The 24,365-nt window shown below is 41.2% G+C and overlaps 2 protein-coding genes and 1 pseudogene across 2 annotated transcripts in view; 2 read left to right on the forward strand and 1 right to left on the reverse strand.

The window, feature by feature from the left end:
- Window positions 1–24,365, reverse strand: part of aru (arouser) — a gene marked incomplete at its 5' end in the record, with an annotated part of 438,900 nt that overhangs the window by 31,921 nt on the left and 382,614 nt on the right. The gene's annotated exons all lie outside the window — the stretch shown is intronic.
- On the forward strand, window positions 16,907–17,416 carry LOC137234402 (large ribosomal subunit protein eL20-like; annotated as a pseudogene).
- LOC137234403 (probable phosphatase phospho2) lies at window positions 17,689–18,498 on the forward strand. The gene has a single exon (XM_067757966.1). It carries the CDS (start codon window positions 17,689–17,691, stop codon window positions 18,496–18,498), a length of 810 nt encoding a protein of 269 aa, XP_067614067.1.

Here is a 24,365-nt window from a genome sequence, read left to right on the forward strand (position 1 = left end):
ATGCATGTCAAATATTGTTGAGCTTCAGGAAAAATTAACCATGCCGGAAAAGACTATGGAAGCCTCGCATGTACATAAAATTGAACGTGATATTCGTCTACGCCGTGCGAAACCGGCGTGTTCAAGGGCGATTACATATTCCGGCCAACATTTCGCGACTTGTTTACGGCTATTTATATAAATAACAGTGATCTTAATGATGTTGAGTGGTTATATTACCTCAACCCAAAAGGGGAGGTGAAGGAAATATTCCAAAAATGTTAAGTCACAAATGACGAATTCGAAACTGCCAGGAAAAATCTGACTGACAGGTACGTAAATAAGCGTATCCTGACGAATACTCAGTTAAAGATTTTTTTCAATTTAGATTCAAATAAAAGTGAGTGTGGTAGTTCCATTAAAAAGCTGCAAAGCGAGATCAATAATTGTATCGCGTCTGTGAAAAGGCATAAGATCTACATCGCATACTTGGATGCCGTTCTCACTTACTTATGCTCGACTTAGCAAGTGGGGAAACTTGGAAACATTTGTGTCCAATCGATTCCAGACACTGGAAACTGTTTCGGAAATAACAGGTAACAACAATGTCACAGCCCCAAAACAGAATAATGGTAGACCTTCTACCAATACTTCGCACAGAAAGCTTGACGCATTTCAAACAAGCAGTTTCTTGCAATATGTGCAACTCAAATGTGCACAAACTTATAAATTGTCAGACGTTCCGTAGCCAAACGAACCTTAACCGATTAAATTTTGTCATAACTTTTAATAGGCTTATTTTGTATTGGTGATTTTTCGACAGGGTGGATAAATGATGTATATTGGAACGATTTTCCTTCATTCCTTGTCAAATTTGGTTTCGAGACAAACTGGTTTCAGCGTTGTGCCATCATCAGTGTTGATTTTCATTCTGATCTGTTGTCGTTTGTCTTGTATTTTTAGTTCGTAGGTACATGAGCAGGTATTGTAAAATTGATGCTTGTGTATATTTACGTTTTTGTGCTCTGTGTTTATTCAGAACCGGGGTGGTTTTTACTGATCGATTTGTGTGGCTGGCCGAGGAAGGTAAAAGTCAGTAATTATAATCGTTTGACCTCCTTGTTTTATTGATGTTTGCTGGGGAATATTTACCTTCGACCATGTGATTAGCGAAGTTAGACTCTAGTATAATGTTTGGATTCCGTCTTTTTTTGTTGTAACCTCATGTGTTCTCTGAACATCGTTCTTATTTGCCGTCCTGTTTGTCCTATATAACTGTGTTGGCATCCGCAGGTAAGCTTGTATACGCGGTGACTGCTAAAGGGATCCTCTGAGCTAGTGTTAGTTCTTATTTTTCACCCTAGATTATTCGATGTTTTAACCGCTGTGTTTATGTTGTACTTTTTAAAGAAGTTTGCCAATTTATATTTGCCTTTCCAGTAGATGTCATAGTTGTACAGGTGTTATTATTTCCCTTTTCGTTATTTCTTTTTTGTTTTCTATACGTCCTTCTGAGCTTATCTACTAGTGCTTCTTTATATTCGTTGTTTGCAGCGATGTTATATATTACTTCAAGCTCTCTGTTATATGCTTCGTGTGCAAGAGGTGTTTTTTAAAGTCTATGTACCAAATACCTTAATGCTGCATTTTTGTGTGTTTAGTTGGGGGTGATTTGAGGTGTTATATGTTATTGTGTCGGTGGCCATTGGCGAAATTCTGAAAAGGCATTAGATCGACATCGCAAACTGGGATGCCGTTCTCATATACATATGCTCGAATAAGCTGCCAAAAACACTTTGGCGCTCTCGGAACATACAGTCAGGATTAAAACTAGAATTTCCAAGTGGGAAGGCATGGAAAAATGTTTGTCCAATAGATTCCGGCCACTGGAAACTATTTCGGGAATAACAGGTAACAACAATGTCACAGCCCTGAAACAGAATAATGCTATGTCCAAAATCTCCGATAGTGGAATTGATGGGTATAAATCGTGTATGTCAAAGGATATGAATTTGCTGTTCTTTGTTAGCTCTACGGTCTCAAGTTTCTCTATTAGTTCTGTTAGCTATTGCATTTTCGTTCCTTATCTCCCGAGTATCTTTCAGTATCGTTTTTAATTATTTAGACAGTTTGTAACATGGTGCCGATTCAAAAATTAATGATGGGCGTCATTGGAGTGTCCGGCTTGTGGATTTTTGGTAGCACAATCAGTGGTTTGTTTCTGGTATTCATCAACTTTGATTTATTTCTGGTATTCATCCGTGGGATCCTCTCTTTTGCAGGGAAATAATAAATAACAAGTAAGGAAGGCTAAGTTCGGCTGTAACCGAACAATACAAACTCAGCTGAGAGCTTAGCTGCGTTGGTTTCGTAGATGGTTTATAAGTGATTTTTAATTCCATATGGATTGGGAAATATCGACCAAACTGTAGACCAAGGGTGACGTTTTTTGGAACGATTTTCCTTCATCGTTTGTCAAATAAGGGAAAATCAACAGGTAGGAAAATGAACCTATGGTAACCCTGGAATGTGTTTGTATGACATGGGTATCAAATGAAAGGTATTAAAGAGTGTTTTAAAAGGGAGTAAGTCTTGGTTCTATAGGCTGACACCTTTTTGAGATATCGCGATAAAGGTGGACCAGGGGTGACTCTAAAATGTGTTTGTACGATATAGGTATCAAATGAAAGGGGTTAATGAGTATTTTAAAAGGTACTGGGCTTTAGTTCTTTGGTGTACGTCTTTTCGCGATATCGCCATGAAGGTGGACCAGGGGTGGCTCTAAAAATATGTTTGTTAGATATAGGTATCAAATTGATGGTATTAGTGAGGGTTTTAAAAGGGAGTGGCCCTTAGTTGTATATGTGATGGCGTTTTCGAGATATCGAATCAAATGTGGACCAGGGTGACCCTGAACATCATCTTTCATGTACCGCTAATTTAATTATGTATGTAATACCACGAACCGTATTCCTGCCATCATTCCAAAGGCTTTGGATTTCGCCCCGCAGAGCTTTTTCGTTTTCTTCTACTTAATATGGTAGGTGTCACACACATTTAAAAAATTTTTTTTTTTTAAGTTATATTTTGCGTCATAAGATCAACCCACCTACCAAATTTCATCGCTTTAACCCTCTTTGGTAATGAATTATCGGACTTTTTAGGTTTTTCGAAATTTTCGATATCGAAAAAGTGGACGTGGTTATACTCCGATTTCGTTTACTTTAAATAGCGATCTGAGATGAGTGCCCAGGAACTTACATACCAAATTTCATTAAGATACCTCACAATTAACTCAAGTTATCGTGTTTACGGACGGACGGACAGACGGACATGGCTAAATGATATATAGAAGTCTATATCTATCTCGATTAGTTTATGCCGTTACGGGGTACCGTTACGCTAACAAAATTAATATACTCTGTGAGCCCTGTTCAGCTGAGTATAAAAAAGGAGGTGAACGCACAAGAATGACAAAAAGGTAATGCAGAAGAGAAAACAATAAATAATCTACAGTATAAACTAAGGAAAAAGAATATTGTCAAAACGAAATCGGACAAAGGAAACACCACTGTGCTAATCGAACAAGAGGAATATATAACCGAAACACAAGAACTCATAGAGGAAATGAAATGTCGAAGAAATATAGTAGATTCTAACATGGCACATAGATTGATCCAAATGAACCATTCGGCTCCTCCACTGATTGTGATAACAAAAATCCACATCGGGATACTCCTATGAGGCCCATAATTAATTTTAAATCGGCATCCTGTTACAAACTGTCTGAATATTTAAAACCGATATTGAAAGATATTCTGGAGTTATGGAACGAATATGCCATAACTAACACAACAGAACTGATAGCCAAGACGACTGAAGCTATTGTTGCTCCCCTACTTCAAAGCAAATTTGCAGCTAGCCTGTCATCAGCATGGCTTTAGAAAACTCTCTAGCACCACCACCGCGCTAAATGCCATTAGCAGCCAGGTAAATTGCGGTTTAAATCCAAACCCCCACCACAGTACTCGTTGAGATAGACCTATCAAAAGCTTTTGATACGGTCAACCATGGCTCGTTACTGCATGAACTGGAAGGGTCTACCCTTCCCCCATGTCTTAAAAAGTGGACCGAAAATTATCTGGGTGGTCGGCAGAAATCGATGCAATTTAGAAACGAATCATCTAAGCCAAGAAGAATTAAACAGGGTGGTGTCCTATCCCCACTTTTGTTTAACTTCTACATGTCGAAGCTACCTTCGCCACCACAAGGAGTTACTATCGTTTCCTACGCCGACGACTGCACAATAATGGCCACAGGCCCAGGCCCATATATCGATGAGCTTTGCAACGGAATAAACAGCTATCTCCCTGATCTCTCCAGTTTTTTCGCTTCGCGAAACCTGGCATTTTCACCGACTAAATCTTCCGCGACTTTATTTACAACATGGACGTCCCAAATGTCGACCATTTTGAACATCTACGTCGATGGAACTACGCTACCGACTGTCCTACACCCCAAAATCTTGGGTGTGACGTTTGATCAGGATCTCTTTGGTGAGCATGCAGCCACAATTTTACCGAAAATCCAAAGCCGTAATAAAATCCTCAAATCTCTTGCTGGAAGTACTTGGAAAAAAGATAAAGAAACGCTCATTACCACTTACAAAGCAATTGGCTAGCCGATTGCATGCTACGCGTCCCCGGTATGGTCGCCAAGCATAAAGACCCCTCACTGGAAGAAGCTGCAGACCCCAAAATACTGCCCTCAGAACCACCACGGGTTGGCTTCTTATGTCCCCAGAACACCATCTCCATAATGAGTTGAAAATACTCCCCATCAGGGAGAGAAATGAGATGCTAACCAAACAGTTCCTGTTGAATACCCAGAAACCTGGGCATCCCAACAGAAATCCGATTGATGAGCCAACAACACCCACGGGCTTAAGGAGTCATCTCCGTAAGCATAATGAGGAAATACGGCACCTGAGAGCACAGCCGTATGAAGGCAAAAAGCACAAGCAGGTCCTCAGCGAACTTAACAAACAGACGTCGGACCTTTATGCCAGGAATTTCCCGGTGAATCCATTCCCAAAGAACAGTACCCAAAACTTGCGGAAGAGGAACGCACACTCCCCAGGGAAACGCGAGTCACTCTAGCGATTCCATTCTCGGTAAAACCTTTTGAAATAAATAAATATTACGAAATTGCCTGACGATGATGACGTGGCGGTTTTCGAAATGGTACTATCGCCATATGCCAGTAAATGTTTCCTTCTTTTCAGTTTTTCCCAATAAAAACAAAATAATAATTGAATAACAATTATCATTTATCGGCGTTAAGCTCATTAGTTCTTAAAAAATCTTAATTAAAATTGACCACACCATTAAACATACAAACATATAACTATATAAACTGAGCACGAGTTTAAATATATTACACAAACAATCTTCTGCAGTGAAGAGGAGTGGTACAATACCAATAACAAAAAGCACGCCTAGTACAAATTAATATAGAGACAGAAATTGTGCGAGAGCGTGTAAATGGAATAAAACTGAAATAAGCCAAGAAAGCAAATACCACACAATAGCCCAATGGTTAGGCGATTGTGATTTCAAAAGTTTGACAGTAGTTCGATTCCCGGTAAAAGCTGTTGAAATAAATAAACATTACGAAATTGCCTGACGACGATGACGTGGCAGTTTTTGAAATGGTACCATCGCAATATGCCAATAAATGTTTCCTTCTTTCAGTTTTTCCCATTAAGACCAAAATAATAATTGAATAATAATTATCATTTATCGGTTTTAAGTGACTTTAACTATGAACATTTTTCGTTCGTTTGTTTCATTAGCCATTGAGTGTGCTTGTAATTCTCAACTGGTTAGTGAAATATTCTAAAAACATAGTTTAAATTTTATATCCCAAAGCGGGGGTTTTCAAAGCAAAACAAGGTGGCACAACCCGCAGTCAATACTTTGGAGCCCCCAGTGCTCGCCCCCAATGAATACATGCAAGGTGTAACAGGAGCATAGCGACCTCTCTCTAAACAATAAAATAATATACAATACACTTAAATAACAAATAATATAATTATAACAAAAAAAAAAACTATTCGCCCGTCGAATCACCAAAGCTTAGACATGGTCCTTCGACCCGGATAACTGGCTCGTATGGAAGTTTCATTAGACGACTAAGCCGTCTAGGCGGGCGAGTATGTTTAAGTGACTTAAGCTATGAATATTTTTCGTCCGTTTGTTTCATTAGCCATTCAGTGTGCTTGTAATTCTCAACTGGTTGGTGAAATTTTTGTTGTTATATTGGCCTACTGATTTGTAAGATCGCGGGTTCGAATCGAGCTCAAGGCCTAACAATAATTTTTTATCATTATTATAGTTATGATAAATTTTTTCTTAATTGAAAAAATTTTTAAATTAGAATAGAAGAAAGAAAAAATTTAGACAACTGCCAAAGCTCGTTGTATAGATCCATTTCGGGAACTGCTAAATGCCTTTATCGGCAACGTTTAGGCGCCGTTGCTATAACCATTCAGCCATGACAACGGGTTTTTGTTTGTCTTCATTAATCCTACTTCTATTCTGGTTCGTGCCAATTGATATTCACAACACTGCGACATCTGTTGCAGAATGGATGTGAAAATTGGACTTGTTTGATGGCAATGCTGCCATAGTGTCATATTTTATTGACACTTTTTTCCCCGTGCTCTGGGATGTATTAACACTTTTTGTTGTTATATCGGCCTATTGATTTGCAAGATCTCGGGTTCGAATCGAGCTCAAGGCCTAACAATAATTTTTTATCATTATTATTGTTATGATAAATTTTTTCTTGATTGAAAAAATTTTTAAATTAGAATAGAAGAAAGAAAATATTTAGACAACTGCCAAAGCTCGTTGTATAGATCCATTTTGGGAACTGCTAAATTCTTTCATCGGCAACGTTTAGGCGCCGCTGCTATAACCATTCAGTCATCACAGGGGTTTTTTTTTTTTGTCTTCATTAATCCTACTTCTATTCTGGTTCGTGCCAATTGTTATTCACAACACTGCGACATCTGTTGCAGAATGGATGTGAAAATTGGACTTGTTTGATGGCAATGCTGCCATAGTGTCATATTTTATTGACACTTTTTTCCCCGTGCTCTGGGATATATTAACAATTTTTGTTGTTATATCGGCCTACTGATTTGTAAGATCGCGGGTCCGAAGCGAGCTCAAGGCCTAACAATAATTTTTTATCATTATTATTGTTATGATAAATTTTTTCTTAATTGAAAAAATTTTTAAATTAGAATAGAAGAAAGAAAAAATTTAGACAACTGCCAAAGCTCGTTGTATAGATCCATTTCGGCAACTGCTATATTTTATTGACACATTTTTCCCCGTGCTCTGGGATGTATTAACAATTTTTGTTGTTATATGGGCCTACTGATTTGTAAGATCGCGGGTTCGAATCGAGCTCAAGGCCTAACAATAATTTTTTATCATTATTATTATGATACATTTTTTCTTAATTGAAAAAATTTTTAAATTAGAATAGAAGAAAGAAAAAATTTAGACAACTGCCAAAGCTCGTTGTATATATCCATTTCGGGAACTGCTAAATTCCTTCATCGGCAACGTTTAGGCGCCGCTGCTATAACCATTCAGCCATCACAGCGGTTTTTTGTTTGTCTTCATTAATCCTACTTCTATTGTGGTTCGTGCCAATTGATATTCACAACACTGTGACATCTGTTGCAGAATGGATGTGAAAATTGGACTTGTTTGATGGCAATGCTACCATAGTGTCGTATTTTATTGACACTTTTTTCCCCGTGCTCTGGGATGTATTAACAATTTTTGTTGTTATATGGGCCTACTGATTTGTAAGATCGCGGGTTCGAATCGAGCTCAAGGCCTAACAATAATTTTTTATCATTATTATCGTTATGATAAATTTTTTCTTAATTGAAAAAATTTTTAAATTAGAATAGAAGAAAGAAAAAATTTAGACAAGTGCCAAAGCTCGTTGTACAGATCCATTTCGGGAACTGCTAAATTCCTTAATCGGCAACGTTTAGGCGCCGCTGCTATAACCATTCAGCCATCACAGCGATTTTTTTTTTTTTGTCTTCATTAATCCTACTTCTATTGTGGTTCGTGCCAATTGATATTCACAACACTGCGACATCTGTTGCAGAATGGATGTGAAAATTGGACTTGTTTGATGGCAATGCTGCCATGGTGTCATATTTTATTGACACTTTTTCCCCGTGCTCTGGGATGTATTAACAATTTTTGTTGTTATATCGGCCTACTGATTTGAAAGATCGCAGGTTCGAATCGAGCTCAAGGCCTAACAACAATTTTTTATCGTTATTATCGTTATGATAAATTTTTTTTAATTGAAAAAATTTTTAAATTAGAATAGAAGAAAGAAAAAATTTAGACAACTGCCAAAGCTCGTTGTATAGATCCATTTCGGGAACTGCTAAATTCCTTCATCGGCAACGTTTAGGCGCCGCTGCTTTTACCATTCAGCCATAACAGCGGTTTTTTGTTTGTCTTCATTAATCCTAGTTCTATTCTGTTTCGTGCCAATTGATATTCACAACACTGCGACATCTGTTGCAGAATGGATGTGAAAATTGGACTTGTTTGATGGCAATGCATTCGATACTAAAATACATATATTTTTACAGAATGCCTTACTTTTCTTTCTGTAATTATGGTTAATTTAATTTAAGTCGCTATTGTAACATATATGCTGTTTTGAAAGAAAATGAATAAAAAATGAAATGAAATGAATGAAAAATGAAATGCTGACATAGTGTCATATTTTATTGACACTTTTTTCCCCGTTCTCTGGGATGTATTAACAAATTTTTGTTGTTATATGAGCCTTGTATAGCTCTTGTATAGATCCATTTCGGGAACTGCTAAATTCCTTCATCTGCAACGTTTAGGCGCCGCTGCTATAACCATTCAGCCAACACAGCGGTTTTTTGTTTGTCTTCATTAATCCTACTTCTATTCTGTTTCGTGCCATTTGATTGAATTAGTGAAATATTCTAAAGACATAGTTCATATTTTTTTATCGCAAGGCGGGGGTTTTCAAAGCAAAACAAGGTGGCTCAACCCGCAGCCAATACCTTGGAACCCCAAGTGCCCGCCCCAATGAATACATACAAGGTGTAACAGGCGCATAGCGACCTCTCTCTAAACAATAAAATAATACACAGTCCACTGAAATAACAAACAATATAACAAAAAAAAAAAAAATTACCGCCCGTCGAATCACCAAAACTTAGACATCGGTGTTAAGCTCATTAATTCTTAAAAAATCTCAAGTAAAATTGAAAACACCATTAATCGTACAAACATATAACTATGTAAACTGAGCACGAGTTTAAATATAGTACACAAACAATCTTCTGCAGTGAAGAGGAGTGGTACAATACCAATAACAAAAAGCACGCCTAGTACAAATTAATATAGAGACAGAATGTCTCAAATTATGCGAGAGCGTGAAAATGGAATAAAACTGAAATAAGTCACGAAAGCAAATACCACACAATAGCCCAATGGTTAGGCGATTATGATTTCAGCAGTTTGACCGCAGTTCGATTTCCGGTAAAGCCTGTTGAAATAAATAAACATTACGAAATTGTCTGACGACGATATCGTGGCGGTTTTCGAAATGGTACCATCGCATTATGCCAGTAAATGTTTCCTTCTTTTCAGTTTTTCCCAATAAAACAAAAATAATAATTGAATTATCATTTATCGGTGTTAAGCTCATTAATTCTTAAAAAATCATAAGTAAAATTGAACACACCATTAAACAAACAAACATATAATTTAAAAAACGTTTTTAGTTAAACGACTTTATTGAAAACAATATTTACATTAAGTAATAATAATACTAAAAGCTAAAAAATTGGGCTCGTGAAATTTCTAAAAATGCGAATCGTAGCATTGGACAAATTCGTGGTGGCAACGGCGCGCACCCACGTATTTGTTAAAGATTAGTTATGGCGAAAAAAAGGAAGGAAAACAAGAACACCAAAAGGGTTTCGTATTAATAAAAAGGAATTCACAGTGTGCTTTTATTTATATAAATACAACAAGTGTTAAGAAATGGTTTAACAAATGTCGTGGAAAATGATATATATGTAATAATAATTATGAAAATTTGCACTTACGTGAACGTGTGATTACGTGTACCTTTGCTGGCTGCTGGATCAAAAGAGGACGAGACTCTTTTCCACATGAGCCGATGAACCCACGATACAGCTCCTTCGTTGGGTTTCCGGGCAACAAGGTTGCTGTACCGCGGGCTCACAGCGGTAAAAAGCTAAGATACATACGTACTACCACTCACACATGCCTGTGTGTATAGTGATCACAAGAATATGTGGGTGGTAGTAACGAAGGAAAATAAACAAAGAAAGTTATGTTACGAGGGGGGGATATATTTAGGCCTGTGGCCTAAACATACCGGCCCCCTTGCCGTAAGCAACAAAGAAAAAAACTGAAAAGAAAAAAAGGAATGACACGTGATCGCACGTCCAGTAAGGCATTATGTCGATGCGCAGATGCGGACTGCAAGCACTGCACGTCGCACGATGGGCTTCGTGTATCGTTGTCTTGTGAAGAAAAAGAAAAGAAGTTATTAAATATACGTACGTGGTTTTAAATTCCGTGCAGTAGTTACTTAGTTTTTATGAAACGCTCCTATTTTTGGCAGGCCCCTGAGACTACCAGCCCGAATACGGTCGGTTGGGTCAGGAGACCGCCAACTGTTGTTGCTGGCGTTCCGCTCACCATCAGTTCGGCGTATAGATCAGCGCCGAGGGTAAGACGAACTGGCGATGAGCGGTAGAACTGCGGATCTTCAAGCCGCATAAATTCAAATGGAACGGCAACCTTTGGATCCACATTGGATGGCGGACTCAACCGATAGTGGCCGTTGACCACGGCGGCTTGGGTAGTGATATGAGTCGTTGGCCCGAACTTGCCGCGCAGAATAAGGGTGCATTGCCCTGGTCCTTGGCGCTCTAACTTCAAATCGCGTACCAGCTCTGCATCGACGATGGTGCTGGCGGCGCAGGGATCGATGATCGCACGAACCAAGTGTAGGTGCCCACGCGATTCGACGCGTACGATGGCCGTCGGCGCAATCGGCACGAAAGACCTCATGATGGGCGCTGGAGTGGCTGGGAGCAGCCGGCCGGTTCGGAAGCCTTCCGGGTACCACGCGATAGTGCTTGCATATTTCGGGCGTCAGAATGGTATGGCGTCGATTTATCTCGCCGCTGCTGTCTTCCGCGTTTGGATGACTTGGTCGGGCCTCCTTGGAGTCCAATGTCGCGGTGCCGCCAGTTGTCTCGTTCGTTTCGACGTTTGTTTGCTTTCGCCGCGCTTCTTTCATGCTGTAACAGCGGCCGGAAGCTGCGCATCCCATGATTTACCGTTGACGGTCTTGTCTCCATTTTTGCTCGCTCTTCCTCCATTTTCGCTCTCTCTTCCTCGATTTCCTCTTCCTCCACCTGCTGAGCCCAGGACTTTGTCGGCCCCATTATCTGGATTGACAACGTGTCATCGGACGAGTTGTCGTTGTTGTTGTTGTTGTTGTAGAAATGCTCGCCCCAACTAATAGCCGCGACCGATCACAAATTGTCATCAATATCCTCTAACGGGAGTCAAAGGAAACTTGCCGTTTCAACAGGGGTGGATCATAAGGAAAGGGGTGTTAGAGGCGTTGGTTCCACATTACAATTAAAGAAATGGTTGGTGTCATGTGGGGACACATTGCAAGCGGGGCATACATTTTGTATGTCGGGGTTGATTCTGGATAGGTAAGAGTTTAACCTGTTACAGTATCCAGAACGAAGTTGAGCAAGAGTGACACGCGTTTCCCTGGGGAGTATGCGTTCCTCTTCCGCCAGTTCTGGATATTTTTCTTCAAGTACTGGATTCACCGGGCAATTCCCGACATAAAGGTCCGACGCCTGTCTATGGAGTTCACCAAGGACCTGCTTGTGTTTTTTCGCTTCATACGGCTGGGTTCTCAGGTACCGTATTTCCTCAAAGTGCTTACGGAGATGACTCCTTAGGCCCCTAGGCGGTGCTGGTTCGTCAATCAGATGTCTGTTGGGATGCCCAGGTTTCTGGGTATTCAACAGAAACTGTTTGGTCAGCATCTCATTTCTCTCCCTGATGGGGAGTATTCTCGCCTCATTATGCAGATGGTGTTCTGGGGACATAAGAAGACAGCCCATGGCGATTCTGACAGCAGTATTTTGGCAGGCCTGTAGTTTCTTCCAGTGGGTAGTTTTTAGGCTTGGCGACCAATGGGTGACGCGTAGCACGTAATCGGCTGGCTAATTGTTTTGTATGTGGTCATTAGCGTTCCTTTATCTTTTCCCCAGGTACTGCCAGCAAGGGATTTGAGGATTTTATTACGGCTCTGAATTCTCGGAACAATTGCGGTTGCGTGCGCACCAAAATGTAGATCCTGATCAAACGTCACACTCAAGATTTTGGGGTGTAGGACAGTCGGTAGCGTAGTGCCATCGACGTGGATGTTCAATATGGTCGACATTTGGGGCGTCCATGTTGTAAATAAGGTCGCGGAAGATTTAGTTGGTGACAATGCCAGGTTTCCCGAGGCGAAAAAACTGGAGATATCAGGGAGATAGCCGTTTATTTTATTGCATAGCTCATCGATCTCTGGGCCTATGGCCATTATTGTGCAGTCATCGGCGTAGGAAGCGATTGTGACTCCTTCCGGTGGTGAAGGTAGCTTAGATATGTAGAAATTAAACAAAAGTGGGGATATGACACGACCCTGTGGCACCCCTTGTTTAATTCTCCTTGGTTTTGATGTTTCGTTTCTGAATTGCACCAATGCCTGCCGACCACCCAGACAATTTGCGGTCCACCTTTTAAGACATGGGGGAAGGGTAGACCCTTCCAGGTCTTGCAGTAACGAGAAATGGTTGACCGTATCATAGGCTTTTGATAGGTCTAGCGCTACGAGTACTGTTCAATGGTGGGGGTATTGATTCAAACCGCAATTTATCTGGGTGCTAATGACATTTAGCGCGGAGGTAGTGCTATGGAGTTTTCTGATGCCATGCCTATGAGGGGCTAGCTGCAAATGTGCTTGGAAATAAGGGAGCAAAATGGCTTCAAGCGTCTTTGCCACTGGCGATAGGAGAGATATCGGACGATATGACTCAACTACGTTAGCTGGTTTCCCAGGCTTTAGTAGCGGGACCACCTTGGCCATTTTCCCTTTCTCGGGTATGACAAAGGTGGAAAGAGACAGGTTGAAGACATGCGCTAAATATTTGAAACCCTCTTTCCCTAGGTTTTTAAGCATCGGCATGGCTATGCCGTCTGGGCCCACTGCTTTGGATGGTTTAGCGCGACCAATGGCATCCTCAACCTCTCTAGCGGTGATGGTGATTGATGACGCGCTGAATTTGTGTTTATGTGCGTGTCTATTGGCTCTCCGTCTATATTTGTCGACCGTAGGATGCATTATATATTGTCGGCAGAAAGCGCTCGCGCATTTTTTCGCATCCGACAGCACCTTATCACCAAAGGCGATGGAAACTTTGTCTTTGTGCTTAGTCGGATTCGATAGGGACTTTACGGTGGACCAAAGTTTACCTACACCGGTAGAGAGGTTACAACCTCTTAGGTGCTCTTCCCATTTCGCCCGCTTGTGTTCGTGCACAAGCAATCTGATGCGTTGGTTTATATCCCTTATTTGGGGGTCGCCTGGATCAAGCTGTCTTATAAGGTCGCGTTCCCTCGCTAAGCTCGCGGCCTCCGCCGGGAAGTGGGGCCGGATTTCGGGAATTTCCCCGGCGGGAATGAAATGTGCCGAGGCGAATTCAATGACCTTACGGAAGGCACGCTCCCCTTGGCGGGCATCAGTCGGGATAGGGAGGGCAGCAAAGCTGCTGTCTGTTGCAGATTTATATTCTTCCCACTTTCCTTTTTTGAAGTTTATGAAAGTGCGTTTTTCGGTGACGATGAAGTCGGCGGTACGCTCGAACGAAATAAGTATGGGCAGGTGGTCAGATGCCAATGTTACCATCGGCTGCCAGTTGACGCAGTTTACGAGTTCTGCGCTCACGATTGAGATATCTGGCGAGCTATGACAGCTTCCTACCATACGTGTGGGGGCGTCTCCGTTTATTGTGCAGAACGTCGTTTCTTCTATTTGATCCGCCAACATCTCACCCCTACTATCCGCCCGCAAGTTTGAATGCCATAGGTCGTGATGGGCATTGAAATCGCCTAAGATAATGCGATTGTTGCCAGTGAGTAAGGCCTCGATATTAGGGCGGTATCCGCTGGGGCAACAGGTGACAGGAGGGATGTAGATGTTGATGATTTCTAGATTTGCATCGCCTGACCGGACAGATAGGCCTTGACGTTCTAAGACATTGTCCCTGCGGTCGATGCCAGGATCAAATATGTAATATTGCACAGAGTGGTGTATAATAAACGCGAGGCCGCCTCCATTTCCGCTCTCGCGGTCTTTCCTGTGGACATTATACCCAGAGCAAGTCTGCAATGCAGACCTTGAATCGCAGCAATGCGGATGTTGTGCCGCTTCATGAAGTCGACTAGTTCCGTAATCTTCCCAGTTAGTCCATTAGAGTTTAACTGCAGAATTCTGAAGTGCATGAGGGGTGACGCCGCCACTCTAGGGGTAAGTGACGGGTGACTACGCCTAGGTTGTTGAAGGCCAGGATGCAATTGCTGTTGTGGCCTTGGGACTGGGCGCCCTTGGGCAAGCATTGGGGTATCCGGATGATTTGGGTTTGCGACCTGGCAACATGGCGCGATGAAACCCGTCGAGGGGTTGCCGTCGCGGAGACCAGAACATCTAGGAAAGTGGCACCACCCAAGGCAGGAGCTGCATTGAGCGGGTGTCGCAAACCTATATATTCTGTGCTGGCAGACGGTGCAAACGGAGGTAGGGACTAAGAGTCTGTTTCCCTGACCTTCACGATTGCTGCCAGAAAAGAGGGGGAGAAGAAGACGGGGGCAGGGGCTGATGCTCAGCATTTCTACCAGCTCTACTACGAAGGTAATAGTTATGAGTGGTATCAGCTGTTTGAGTTGTTGGCGCCGTGGGGCGCGAGCAGCAGCGGGTACTTGTTGTGGCTTGCTGAGCAGCGAGGCTGCTGGAAGGTAGTGGGGGCGCTTAGGCGTAGACTACGGAAAGCCCTTGGGCGTGAGCAGCAAGGAGCCACAAAAGATTTATAAAAGTTACGTGGACGTCGGGTTTTGGGATCAAGCCCAGAATAACCTGTCCGATGCAACCATCCCTTGCACGTGACACACTGAACAGAGTATGACCGTCCTAAAAAGATTCTTTTCTGGCAAATGCAGCAAAACCATTTCTCAGGACCGGGGTCAGGAGACGGACCCGGATTGGGTTCGATACCTTCCCGGAGTAAGAGAATATGTAGCAGGAAGGAGCTGCTGGGAGGATGACAATTTGTGGGAGGGACGAAACAAATTAAATGGGGTCACACTGAAATGACAGTCCTTGGTCGGGAAAAATCCCGAGTCGCTCCGGTACATAGAACCGACTGCCTTGTGAAGCGGACGGGTTGTCATCGCCAATGGTTGTTGCATCATCACGTTCAGAAAGACGCTCATCTAGATGGAGCGTGGTGTGGTGCTTTTGCTGGCACCGTTTGCAGCGATATTTGCTACTGCACTTGTCCACGCGGTGGAAGGGCGACAGACAATTCGGACAGTATTTGTGCAACAGCACGGCCAGCAACCTCTCCTCCGGGGATTTTTTCATGTATTCGGCACAGAGTCGGAGACTATGGTCCCTGCCCCAGAGCTGGCACGCGACCTCGAAACGCTTTACGCCTCCCTCTAACTTGGCCAATAAGGTTTGATAACGGGTCATGATCTGAAAGAATATTGGTATCATTGATCATGCCCAAATTGAGGTTAGCGGAATGTCGTTTGGGTGGCGTAAACAAAAATAAAATTATCTCTAATATATTTTCGCAGAAGAAAAAAAACCATTTTATTGAAATAAAATTTAATTGAAATAAAAAATTAAAGGCCATAAGCAAATACTTATGCGCGCAAAGAAACGAAGAAAAAACGGATTTAGCACGCATCCATGCGATGTGGCTGGTGCTTTAGCGCCTTTAGTGCATTTTATAATTTATTTTATGTCGGTAGATGTCATCGAAGTAGTCCTAAAATTTATTTTTGATTTGTGGTGAGCTTTGTTTTCGCAACAAGTGGCCTGCCACCGCACGGAACGGTTCGAAACCTGGCTTAAAGGATATTACAGAGTTGCACTTACACCATTCAACATTATTTTTGACGTGTATTGTCGATAATGTTGAGGTTCGTGGAATTAAGTATTTTAAATCTCGGCCAAATGAGTGATTGGTCGAGATATGTAATACGCGACATGTGTGGCGTGTTGTGCTCGATATTTCGTGCGGCATGTAATGCGTGACGTGCAGTGCATGACGTGTAGTGCGGCATGTAGTACGTGACGTGTAGTGCGCGAGATGCTTGCGCATGAGGCCTAACGTTTGTATTGCAATAATCATTGACAGTCAAGCATCAAATGTAGAGATTTTGACATCTGCTACGCTTTTCCATTTCCTGAATGAAAAAAAAAAAATGTCATTCATTTAAAACACGCGGTGAGTATGTAAGCTAGTAGATTAGTAATTGTAATAGGTAATATTAATTCATTTCTCTTTTTCTTTTCAGGATCCAGTGCTGTTGGAGGTGTCATGGTACAACACGCAATGAAACAAGCGGCTGAGCAATTATTTCGTGAACCACGCGTTGAGGCACAAAAACGTTTAAGGTGACTGGTGTCGTTTTCTCTAAACGCTGCCAAAATGAAGTCCAAGGGACAGTTCATGGAATACGAAGTGCTTAGCCGCAAATTGCCAACCGAGAAGGAGCCAAAAACTCCACTGTACAAAATGCGTATCTTTGCCCCGGATAACATTGTGGCCAAATCGCGTTTTTGGTATTTATTGCGTTAATTGAAAAAGTTCAAAAAAAGACCATCGGTGAAATTGTATCGCCGAAACAGGTGTATGAGACTTCTCCAACCAAAATAAAGAACTTCTGCATTTGGTTGCGTTATGATTCGCGTTCTGGTGCACACATCATGTACCGCGAGTATCGTGATTTGAAAGTTGGTGGTGCAGTTAAACAATGTTATCGTGATATGGGTGCTCGTCATCGTGCGCGAGCTCATTCAATTCAAATAATCAAGGTTGAGTCAATCCCAGCCAGTAAAAACACGTCGTGTGCACGTCAAACAATTCCACAACTCAACCATCAAGTTCCCATTGGTGCAAAGAAGTTCTTTCAAATTTATTGTACCAATCTGTTTTTGAAAATAGAATTCAGTAATATAATTATTTGCCTTAATCCATGGTAAAGGTTGAGCTTGTGACCTCTAATTAATGAAAATTTCTTGGCATGACAAATCTCACATCATTTGGATAAATGCAAAACCAGAAAACCAGGCATCACAACCGTTAAGAAATCAGCTTGAGGGTTTGCGTTCGCTTGCCACTTCCAGTATTTGGCCTTGATTTTACTCATATTTCCATTTCGTGTGCGCTTGCTTCTGGGTACCTACATTAAAAAGTAAATTCTATTTATTATGGCAAGTATTAAGATGATGCCAAGAGTTTCGCGGCGTTCGGTTGCATTCGATTTCGATTGCACGGTCGTGGACGATAATACAGACACAGTTGTGCGCGACCTATTGCCCAAAGACAAATTGCCCAGCGAGAATATCATTCAAAAGGAAGAATGGCAGGAATACATGGGTGAGGTTTTCAAACGTTTGCATCAACAATGCTACTCGCCACAGTCGATACGGGAGAAAATTCGTGCCATACCGGAAGTACCTGGATTTGTGCGTTTACTTAAGCGTTTACACCAGTCGCCAGGGAAAAAAAAATACGATCTAATCATTGTCAGTGATTCCAATAGCGTTTTTATAATTGAATGGTTAGAGGAACATGGACTGACAAATTGGTTTCAAAGTATTTTTACAAATCCAGCACATTTTGACAACGATGGCTTGTTGCATGTGCGACCATATCACCATCAAACCGAATGCCAATTGAGCGCCGCCAACTTTTGCAAAGGCAAAATGATGGAACATTTCGTTGCCAAACGAAATTTACGTGACAATACCCATTACGAATGTATTATTTATGTGGGCGATGGTCACAATGACCTATGTCCTGTGCCCAAACTGCGAGAGGGTGATATAGCCTGTCCGCGCCAAGATTTCGCATTGGACAAAAAGATAACAGCGCACAGACATAAGATGGATTTGCTTGCGGACATTGTAGTATGGAAGAATGGATTTGAGTTGTTGAAACAACTGGCGGAACGTGATATAACATTGGCCGATGCAGATGCAGCAGAGTCAACAGCGGCAAAACCAAAAAAAAATTAAATTGTTAATTGGCGGCATTAAATTAGTTGTAAAATGCAAATTTTAGATTTTATGCTTATCGAATTAAATTGGTAATCTCACTGCTTATGGATGTTATTATATTCATGATGTACTAGAAATTCTATCTAATATTGTATTGTGGTTAATAGACTCAATGGAGGTTGTGTGAATGCAACTGGATTGTTCTTCAAATAGTTGTAAACTATATTTGTTGGTAAATATTTAAATGTGCAAACGAGAAGTGTTAGGTGCGAGCGTAAATTAAAATTGTTATATGTTTGTAAACATGGTGTCACGTAATAAACATGTATTTAGAAAGTGTTGTAAATTGTGCTTAAACAACAAAGATAGCTTTGGAACATCACATGTTAGCAAAGCATGTACCCAAATCAGAATATAAGTTTACATGTACTGAGTGTAATAAAGTATTTCCTACAAATTATGCACTTACTACACATAAAAGAAAAAGTCACGAAACAAATAAAATTGTAATTTGTGACAAACGTGGTAAACGAATGCATCTCAATTATATAAAGAAACATCGTTTCTTAGAACATTCCGAGGATCCACGTCCGACTCCGGAACCACAACAATGTCAGATTTGTGGAGCTTGGCTGCGACATATGTCAGGTCTTAAACAGCATATTAAAAAGGATACACGAGGATACGGGTGTTGAGCATCGGTGTCAGATTTGTAACAGAGTTTCAACAACGGCAAGAGCACTAAACGTTGCACTCACTATGTTTACGAAGGCGAACGGAAATTCAAATGTACAATGTGTGAAAAGGTGTTCAAAAGGCCACAAGACCTAAGCGGCTAATATGTATAAGCATAGACAGCGACGTCATCGTGCTGAGCATGAAGCAGATAAGAAAAAAAAGCGAGACATCTAAAAAATATTTTGGGATAATCGAGGAGTCGAGTAGAGGATGTGGTGTCGAAAGAAATTCTGCCTATTGCCCTGAACTCATAATTCCGTCTAGGTACGTGTATGTATTTTTTTTTTTTTTATAGTATGAAGTTTTAAATTTGTTCTAATTATTTCAAACTTTACCTTTGATTTCGTAGGAGGTGTTAAGCTTCCACGCGGAAGATGACTTGACCATGAGACAAGGTGAAATATTGCTCATCAATGATGTCATACAAAAGCGCATGACTGGCGGTGGTAAATTGAGCCAATTAAAGAGGATTGGGACTTCTTACAACTTCACGTTGCACTGTACTTTCATAGCGATGTGCGCTCTTAAAATGCGGTGCCCATTTCGGTATTAGATCGGTGAGTGTTTTATTAATGTATGCATATTTAACAGAAAATTGGAAACCATTGGGAACACATACAAGTGAAAAATCTTCCTATCCCTTCATTGCCATACCTACCTGTCAAATAATAGCTGACAGAGAGAACGGCTGTCGCGTATGGCCAGGGAAGTGAAGAAAGGTCGGTTTTTTTTTTCGGTTATTAAATTGAAGTGCCATAAATGTAACATTTATGTTTGAACTCAGCCTTTCTTTTAAATGTGTATACAGAAAATCAGACTACATATTAATATACATTTCTAAAAATCAAGTTAATTGATTAATTATGCAAACATGTTAAAATATGCAACTAATGCAATATACCAGTCGTCTACAAAATGGTTGAAAAGGACTATTGAGCAAATAATTTAAGTACTCGAACAGCGATTGAAGAGGTGATCGAGGTTGTTTGCTGTTGTGAACGTTTTTATCAAACATTCGCCACTTGTATGTATTCACAATATTGAAAATCCCTCACACCAGAAAAAAGGATGTGAACTTCGGATATTAGTTTCTCCTGTAAATAAAGGAAACCGCATGCGCTTTATGCACCATGAATTGGGTAATTTTTTTAAAATGAAAGATACAAAGCCACTCGCTTCATTAAGCGAACCTTTGTTAGCAACCCCAAGCAATTATTACGCTTTTACAAACATAGTTAAAATGGATAGCAGCCGTTTCCTCCTTAACCATTAGGGCAATCAAAATAAACTGCATGCAACTACTCATATGTAGATGTTTTACCTAATCAAGCAAAGCCTATTATCCTTTATTGCAAATGCAGCAAAAAATTAAATCTTTATTATTTATGGTGTTCTTCTATTTTCGTAAATTATTGCAAATAATTAATTTTTGATTGTCATTTGTTACATGGACAGTAAAATCCGACCATCAATTTGGAACAATTTAAAATTACTTATTAGGGATTCAATAACAATAAAGCTGTTATGGCAAACTGAATATTGTTTGCCAAGCATATTATGGAATCATATTTGAACCAAATGTGGTTACTTTGGGTGGGCAACAATTTTTTAACCGTTTTTCATTCAGCTTTCTGAATCTGAACTGATTTTGTATGAGATGTGAAGAAACATATGATAATCGTATCCGAAAATCCTTCACAAATTTTAACCAAAACGGTGGAAATATGTTCACGAATATGATCTGAAACAAACTGTGAAAAGCAGTCAAAGATTCCTTCCAAACGATTGAAATTCATTTTCCTGGTCCTTTTATAATGAAATGGTATGAATAAATTTCTTTGGGATTCCTTGCGATATTAAACTATTTTCGAACAATTGCGTGGTGGCAGCGGCGCACCCACGCAATCGTTGGAAAAGGTATTATGTGGCAGACAGTATAGGTGAGTTAGGGTTCTGTTGGCCTTGTTCTGGGGAACGAGAGCTGGGTTATTGGTTTGTTGGCATCGTTCGGGGTGAACGAGAGCTGGGTTATTTGTGTGTTGGCCTTGTTCGGGGTGAAAAAGAGGTGGGTTAGTTGGGATAAAGGAGTGTGGACTATTAAAGTTCATTTTCGTTGTCGTTGGGCGGAAGTAGTACCAGTTTCGTGATTGGTCAGCTAATTTGTCCCTTAATTGTATTGACGTCAAGAACACGTACACGGTTATCGGAACCTGAAAGTGTGTTGACGACTCTCCCCATTCTCCACTCGTCTGGTTGTAGGTTATCCTCTTTTATGACGACTAGGTCCCCAGGTTTTAAGTTGGATTGTGGATGTTTCCATTTATACCTTTTCTGGATCTCGGTGAGATATTCCGATTTCCATCTTTTGCAATAGGTTTGATGAAGGGCTTTCATCTTTTGCCATCGGTTTACAATGGAGGCAGGGTTTTCATCACAGTCGAGTTCAGGTGGAGCTAAAAGGTGCCCACCTACGAAAAAATGGCCTGGAGTAAACGGCTTCAGGTCGGAAGGGCCGTTGGATGAGGGACTTAGAGGTCTCGAGTTGAGGCAGGCCTCAATTCGACATAAGAGGGTTGTAAACTCTTCGAAAGTATATTTATGATCGGACGCGATCTTTTTAAAGTGGGTCTTAAAACTTTTTACTCCCGCTTCCCACAAACCTCCCATGTGGGGAGCGCTTGGCGGTATAAAATGCCATTCTAAAGTGTGATGGCTATATTTATTCAAAGTTCCGTCCCTTGCTTCACGCAGAAATACTTTAAACTCGGATCGTGAAGATCGCGAAGCTCCGACAAAATTAGTACCATTGTCGGAGTAAATGTTTTTTGGACAACCTCGTCGGGATACAAATCTGGCGAAGGCAGCTAGGAAGGACCCGGTACTAAGGTCGTTTGTCGCTTCTAGATGGATGGCTTTCGTAGAAAAGCAGACAAACAGGCAAACATATCCTTTTGAAATTCGACATCGCCTCACTCGGTAGGATTTTATATCGAACGGTCCCACGAAATCTACCCCGGTGTTGGTGAAGGCCCTAGAAAAGGTGGTGCGCTCCTTCGGAAGGATCCCCATAAGTTGCGTTTGTGTCCGCTTCCTGTAAATAGTACAGACCTTACAGTTGTGGATAACAGATCGTATCATTACTTTAACACGTGGCATCCAGTACTGATTGCGGATATGACGTAGCATCAGCTGGTTCCCTCCAAGCAGGGTGGTCTCATGAGAGGATTGGACTGTAAGTCTGGATAACTTGCAAGTATAAGGAAGAATAATGGGATGACTTTCATTATGGGACATATCTTTCGATGCCCCAGTCCGCCCCCCAGTTCGAATGATGCCTTCTTCATCTATATATGGGTTCAGGGGTAAAATCTCACTCTTCCCAATTATTAGTTTTCCTGACTTCAAATTTGCGTACTCTTCTTGATAATGTTGCCTCTGGCATATTGTTATCAATCTTCGTGTTGTTTTTTCTATTTCGTCAGGAGCTATCGAATGAGAATCCCTTTTAAAAGAGGCTTTAGTTATTGGGTGCGTATTCTGGAAAAACCGAAGAATATAAGATATAACCCGCAAAGCCTTTGGCAAATCGGAAAACCTATCTAGAATATCAAAGTTATTTTTGACCGAAGTTGTATGAACTTTCACCCTCTTTTCCTCCATATTCGTATTGTAATTTTCTTCTTGTGTTGGCCAATTTTCGTTGTCTTCTTGTAACCAAGAAGGTCCCTGCCACCACAAAGAATTGTCGATTAGATCAGAAGCGAGGAGGCCTCTGCTCGCCAAATCTGCAGGGTTTGACGCGGAGTCTACGTGCCGCCATACTTTGTCTCCAACTTTGTCGATGATTTTCGTTATTCGATGTGCCACAAACGTTGACCACGAACATGGTGGCTGTCGGATCCATGCCAGTACTATCGTCGAATCTGTCCAAAGGGTTACTTTAATATTGGAAAGTTGCATATTTTCTATGGCCGACTCTATGATTTCTGCAAGTAGGACTGTGCCGCAGAGTTTCAGTCGTGGCAATGATATAGTTTTGACCGGGGCTACTCTCGTCTTGGCTATCAGCAAGTTGGTGAAGACTTGATCCTTCGTTTGTACCCTAAGGAAGACAGTGGCGGCATATACTTTTTCCGAGGCATCGCTGAATCCATGTATTTCGACATTGTCCCTCAATGTGTAGTGAACCCACCGCGGTATGCGTATATCGTTGATCTTTTCGTAGTCAGTCATGTATGATTGCCACCGATGTAGAGTAGTTTCAGACACATCTTCATCCCAGCCTGTCCCTTCCAACCAAATATTTTGCATTATTATTTTGGCTACAATTACGACTGGTGCCAGCCAGCCAAGAGGGTCGAAAAGTTTTGCGATCGCAGAAAGTATTGACCTTTTTGTTACGGCATGGTTATTGTCAAAGGGTTTCGCTGTGAAGTAGAAGTATTCGAAATGGGCATTCCACCTGATACCGAGTGCTTTTACCATGCTGGTGTCTTCAAACTCAAGAAAATCCTCGCTTAACAGGTGTTGCTTCGGTATACCCTGTAGAATTTTCTTGCAGTTGGACGTCCATTTTCGCAATGCGATGTCTCCACGTCATCAGCTAGTTGGTACAGCGTCCGAATCGCAAGTAACGGAGCACAATTAACCTCAAAGATTACCGTTTTCAATTCATAAATATTAATAGGGTTTTTGGGGCATTTGCGAAATATGATTCGCTGATATTTTGTTTGGTCTTCATTGACCCATATTTGGCGACCTGGATATAAGGCATCATTTAGACTTTTGCCATTAGTGGTAGGACAAGATGCATTAAATACTACTCTGACTTTTGTCGTTGTACTTCCCTCCTTTATAACAGCATGGTGAGGTAGGAAGTAACAGTCATTTGAGTCTGGCGAAATATTGCCGATTTGTTTCATGTGCCCTCAGGTTTCATATTCGGATACAACTCTATTGTATTCCGTTTGAAGGACTGGGTTTTTCGCAAGTCGTGTCTCGTTGCGGTAGAATTGAGAACACGCACTTCTTAATGAGGGGCCTAAGTTAAACCCTTTCCTAAAGGGTAAGGAGACTACGTATTTGCCATCGTTGTTCCGAACTGTTGTCGATTTGTATAGCTCCTCGCAGTTATTGATGCTCCTTTT

This window comes from Eurosta solidaginis, chromosome X, assembly GCF_040869045.1.
Source record: "Eurosta solidaginis isolate ZX-2024a chromosome X, ASM4086904v1, whole genome shotgun sequence".
Taxonomy (NCBI): Eukaryota; Metazoa; Arthropoda; class Insecta; order Diptera; family Tephritidae; genus Eurosta; species Eurosta solidaginis.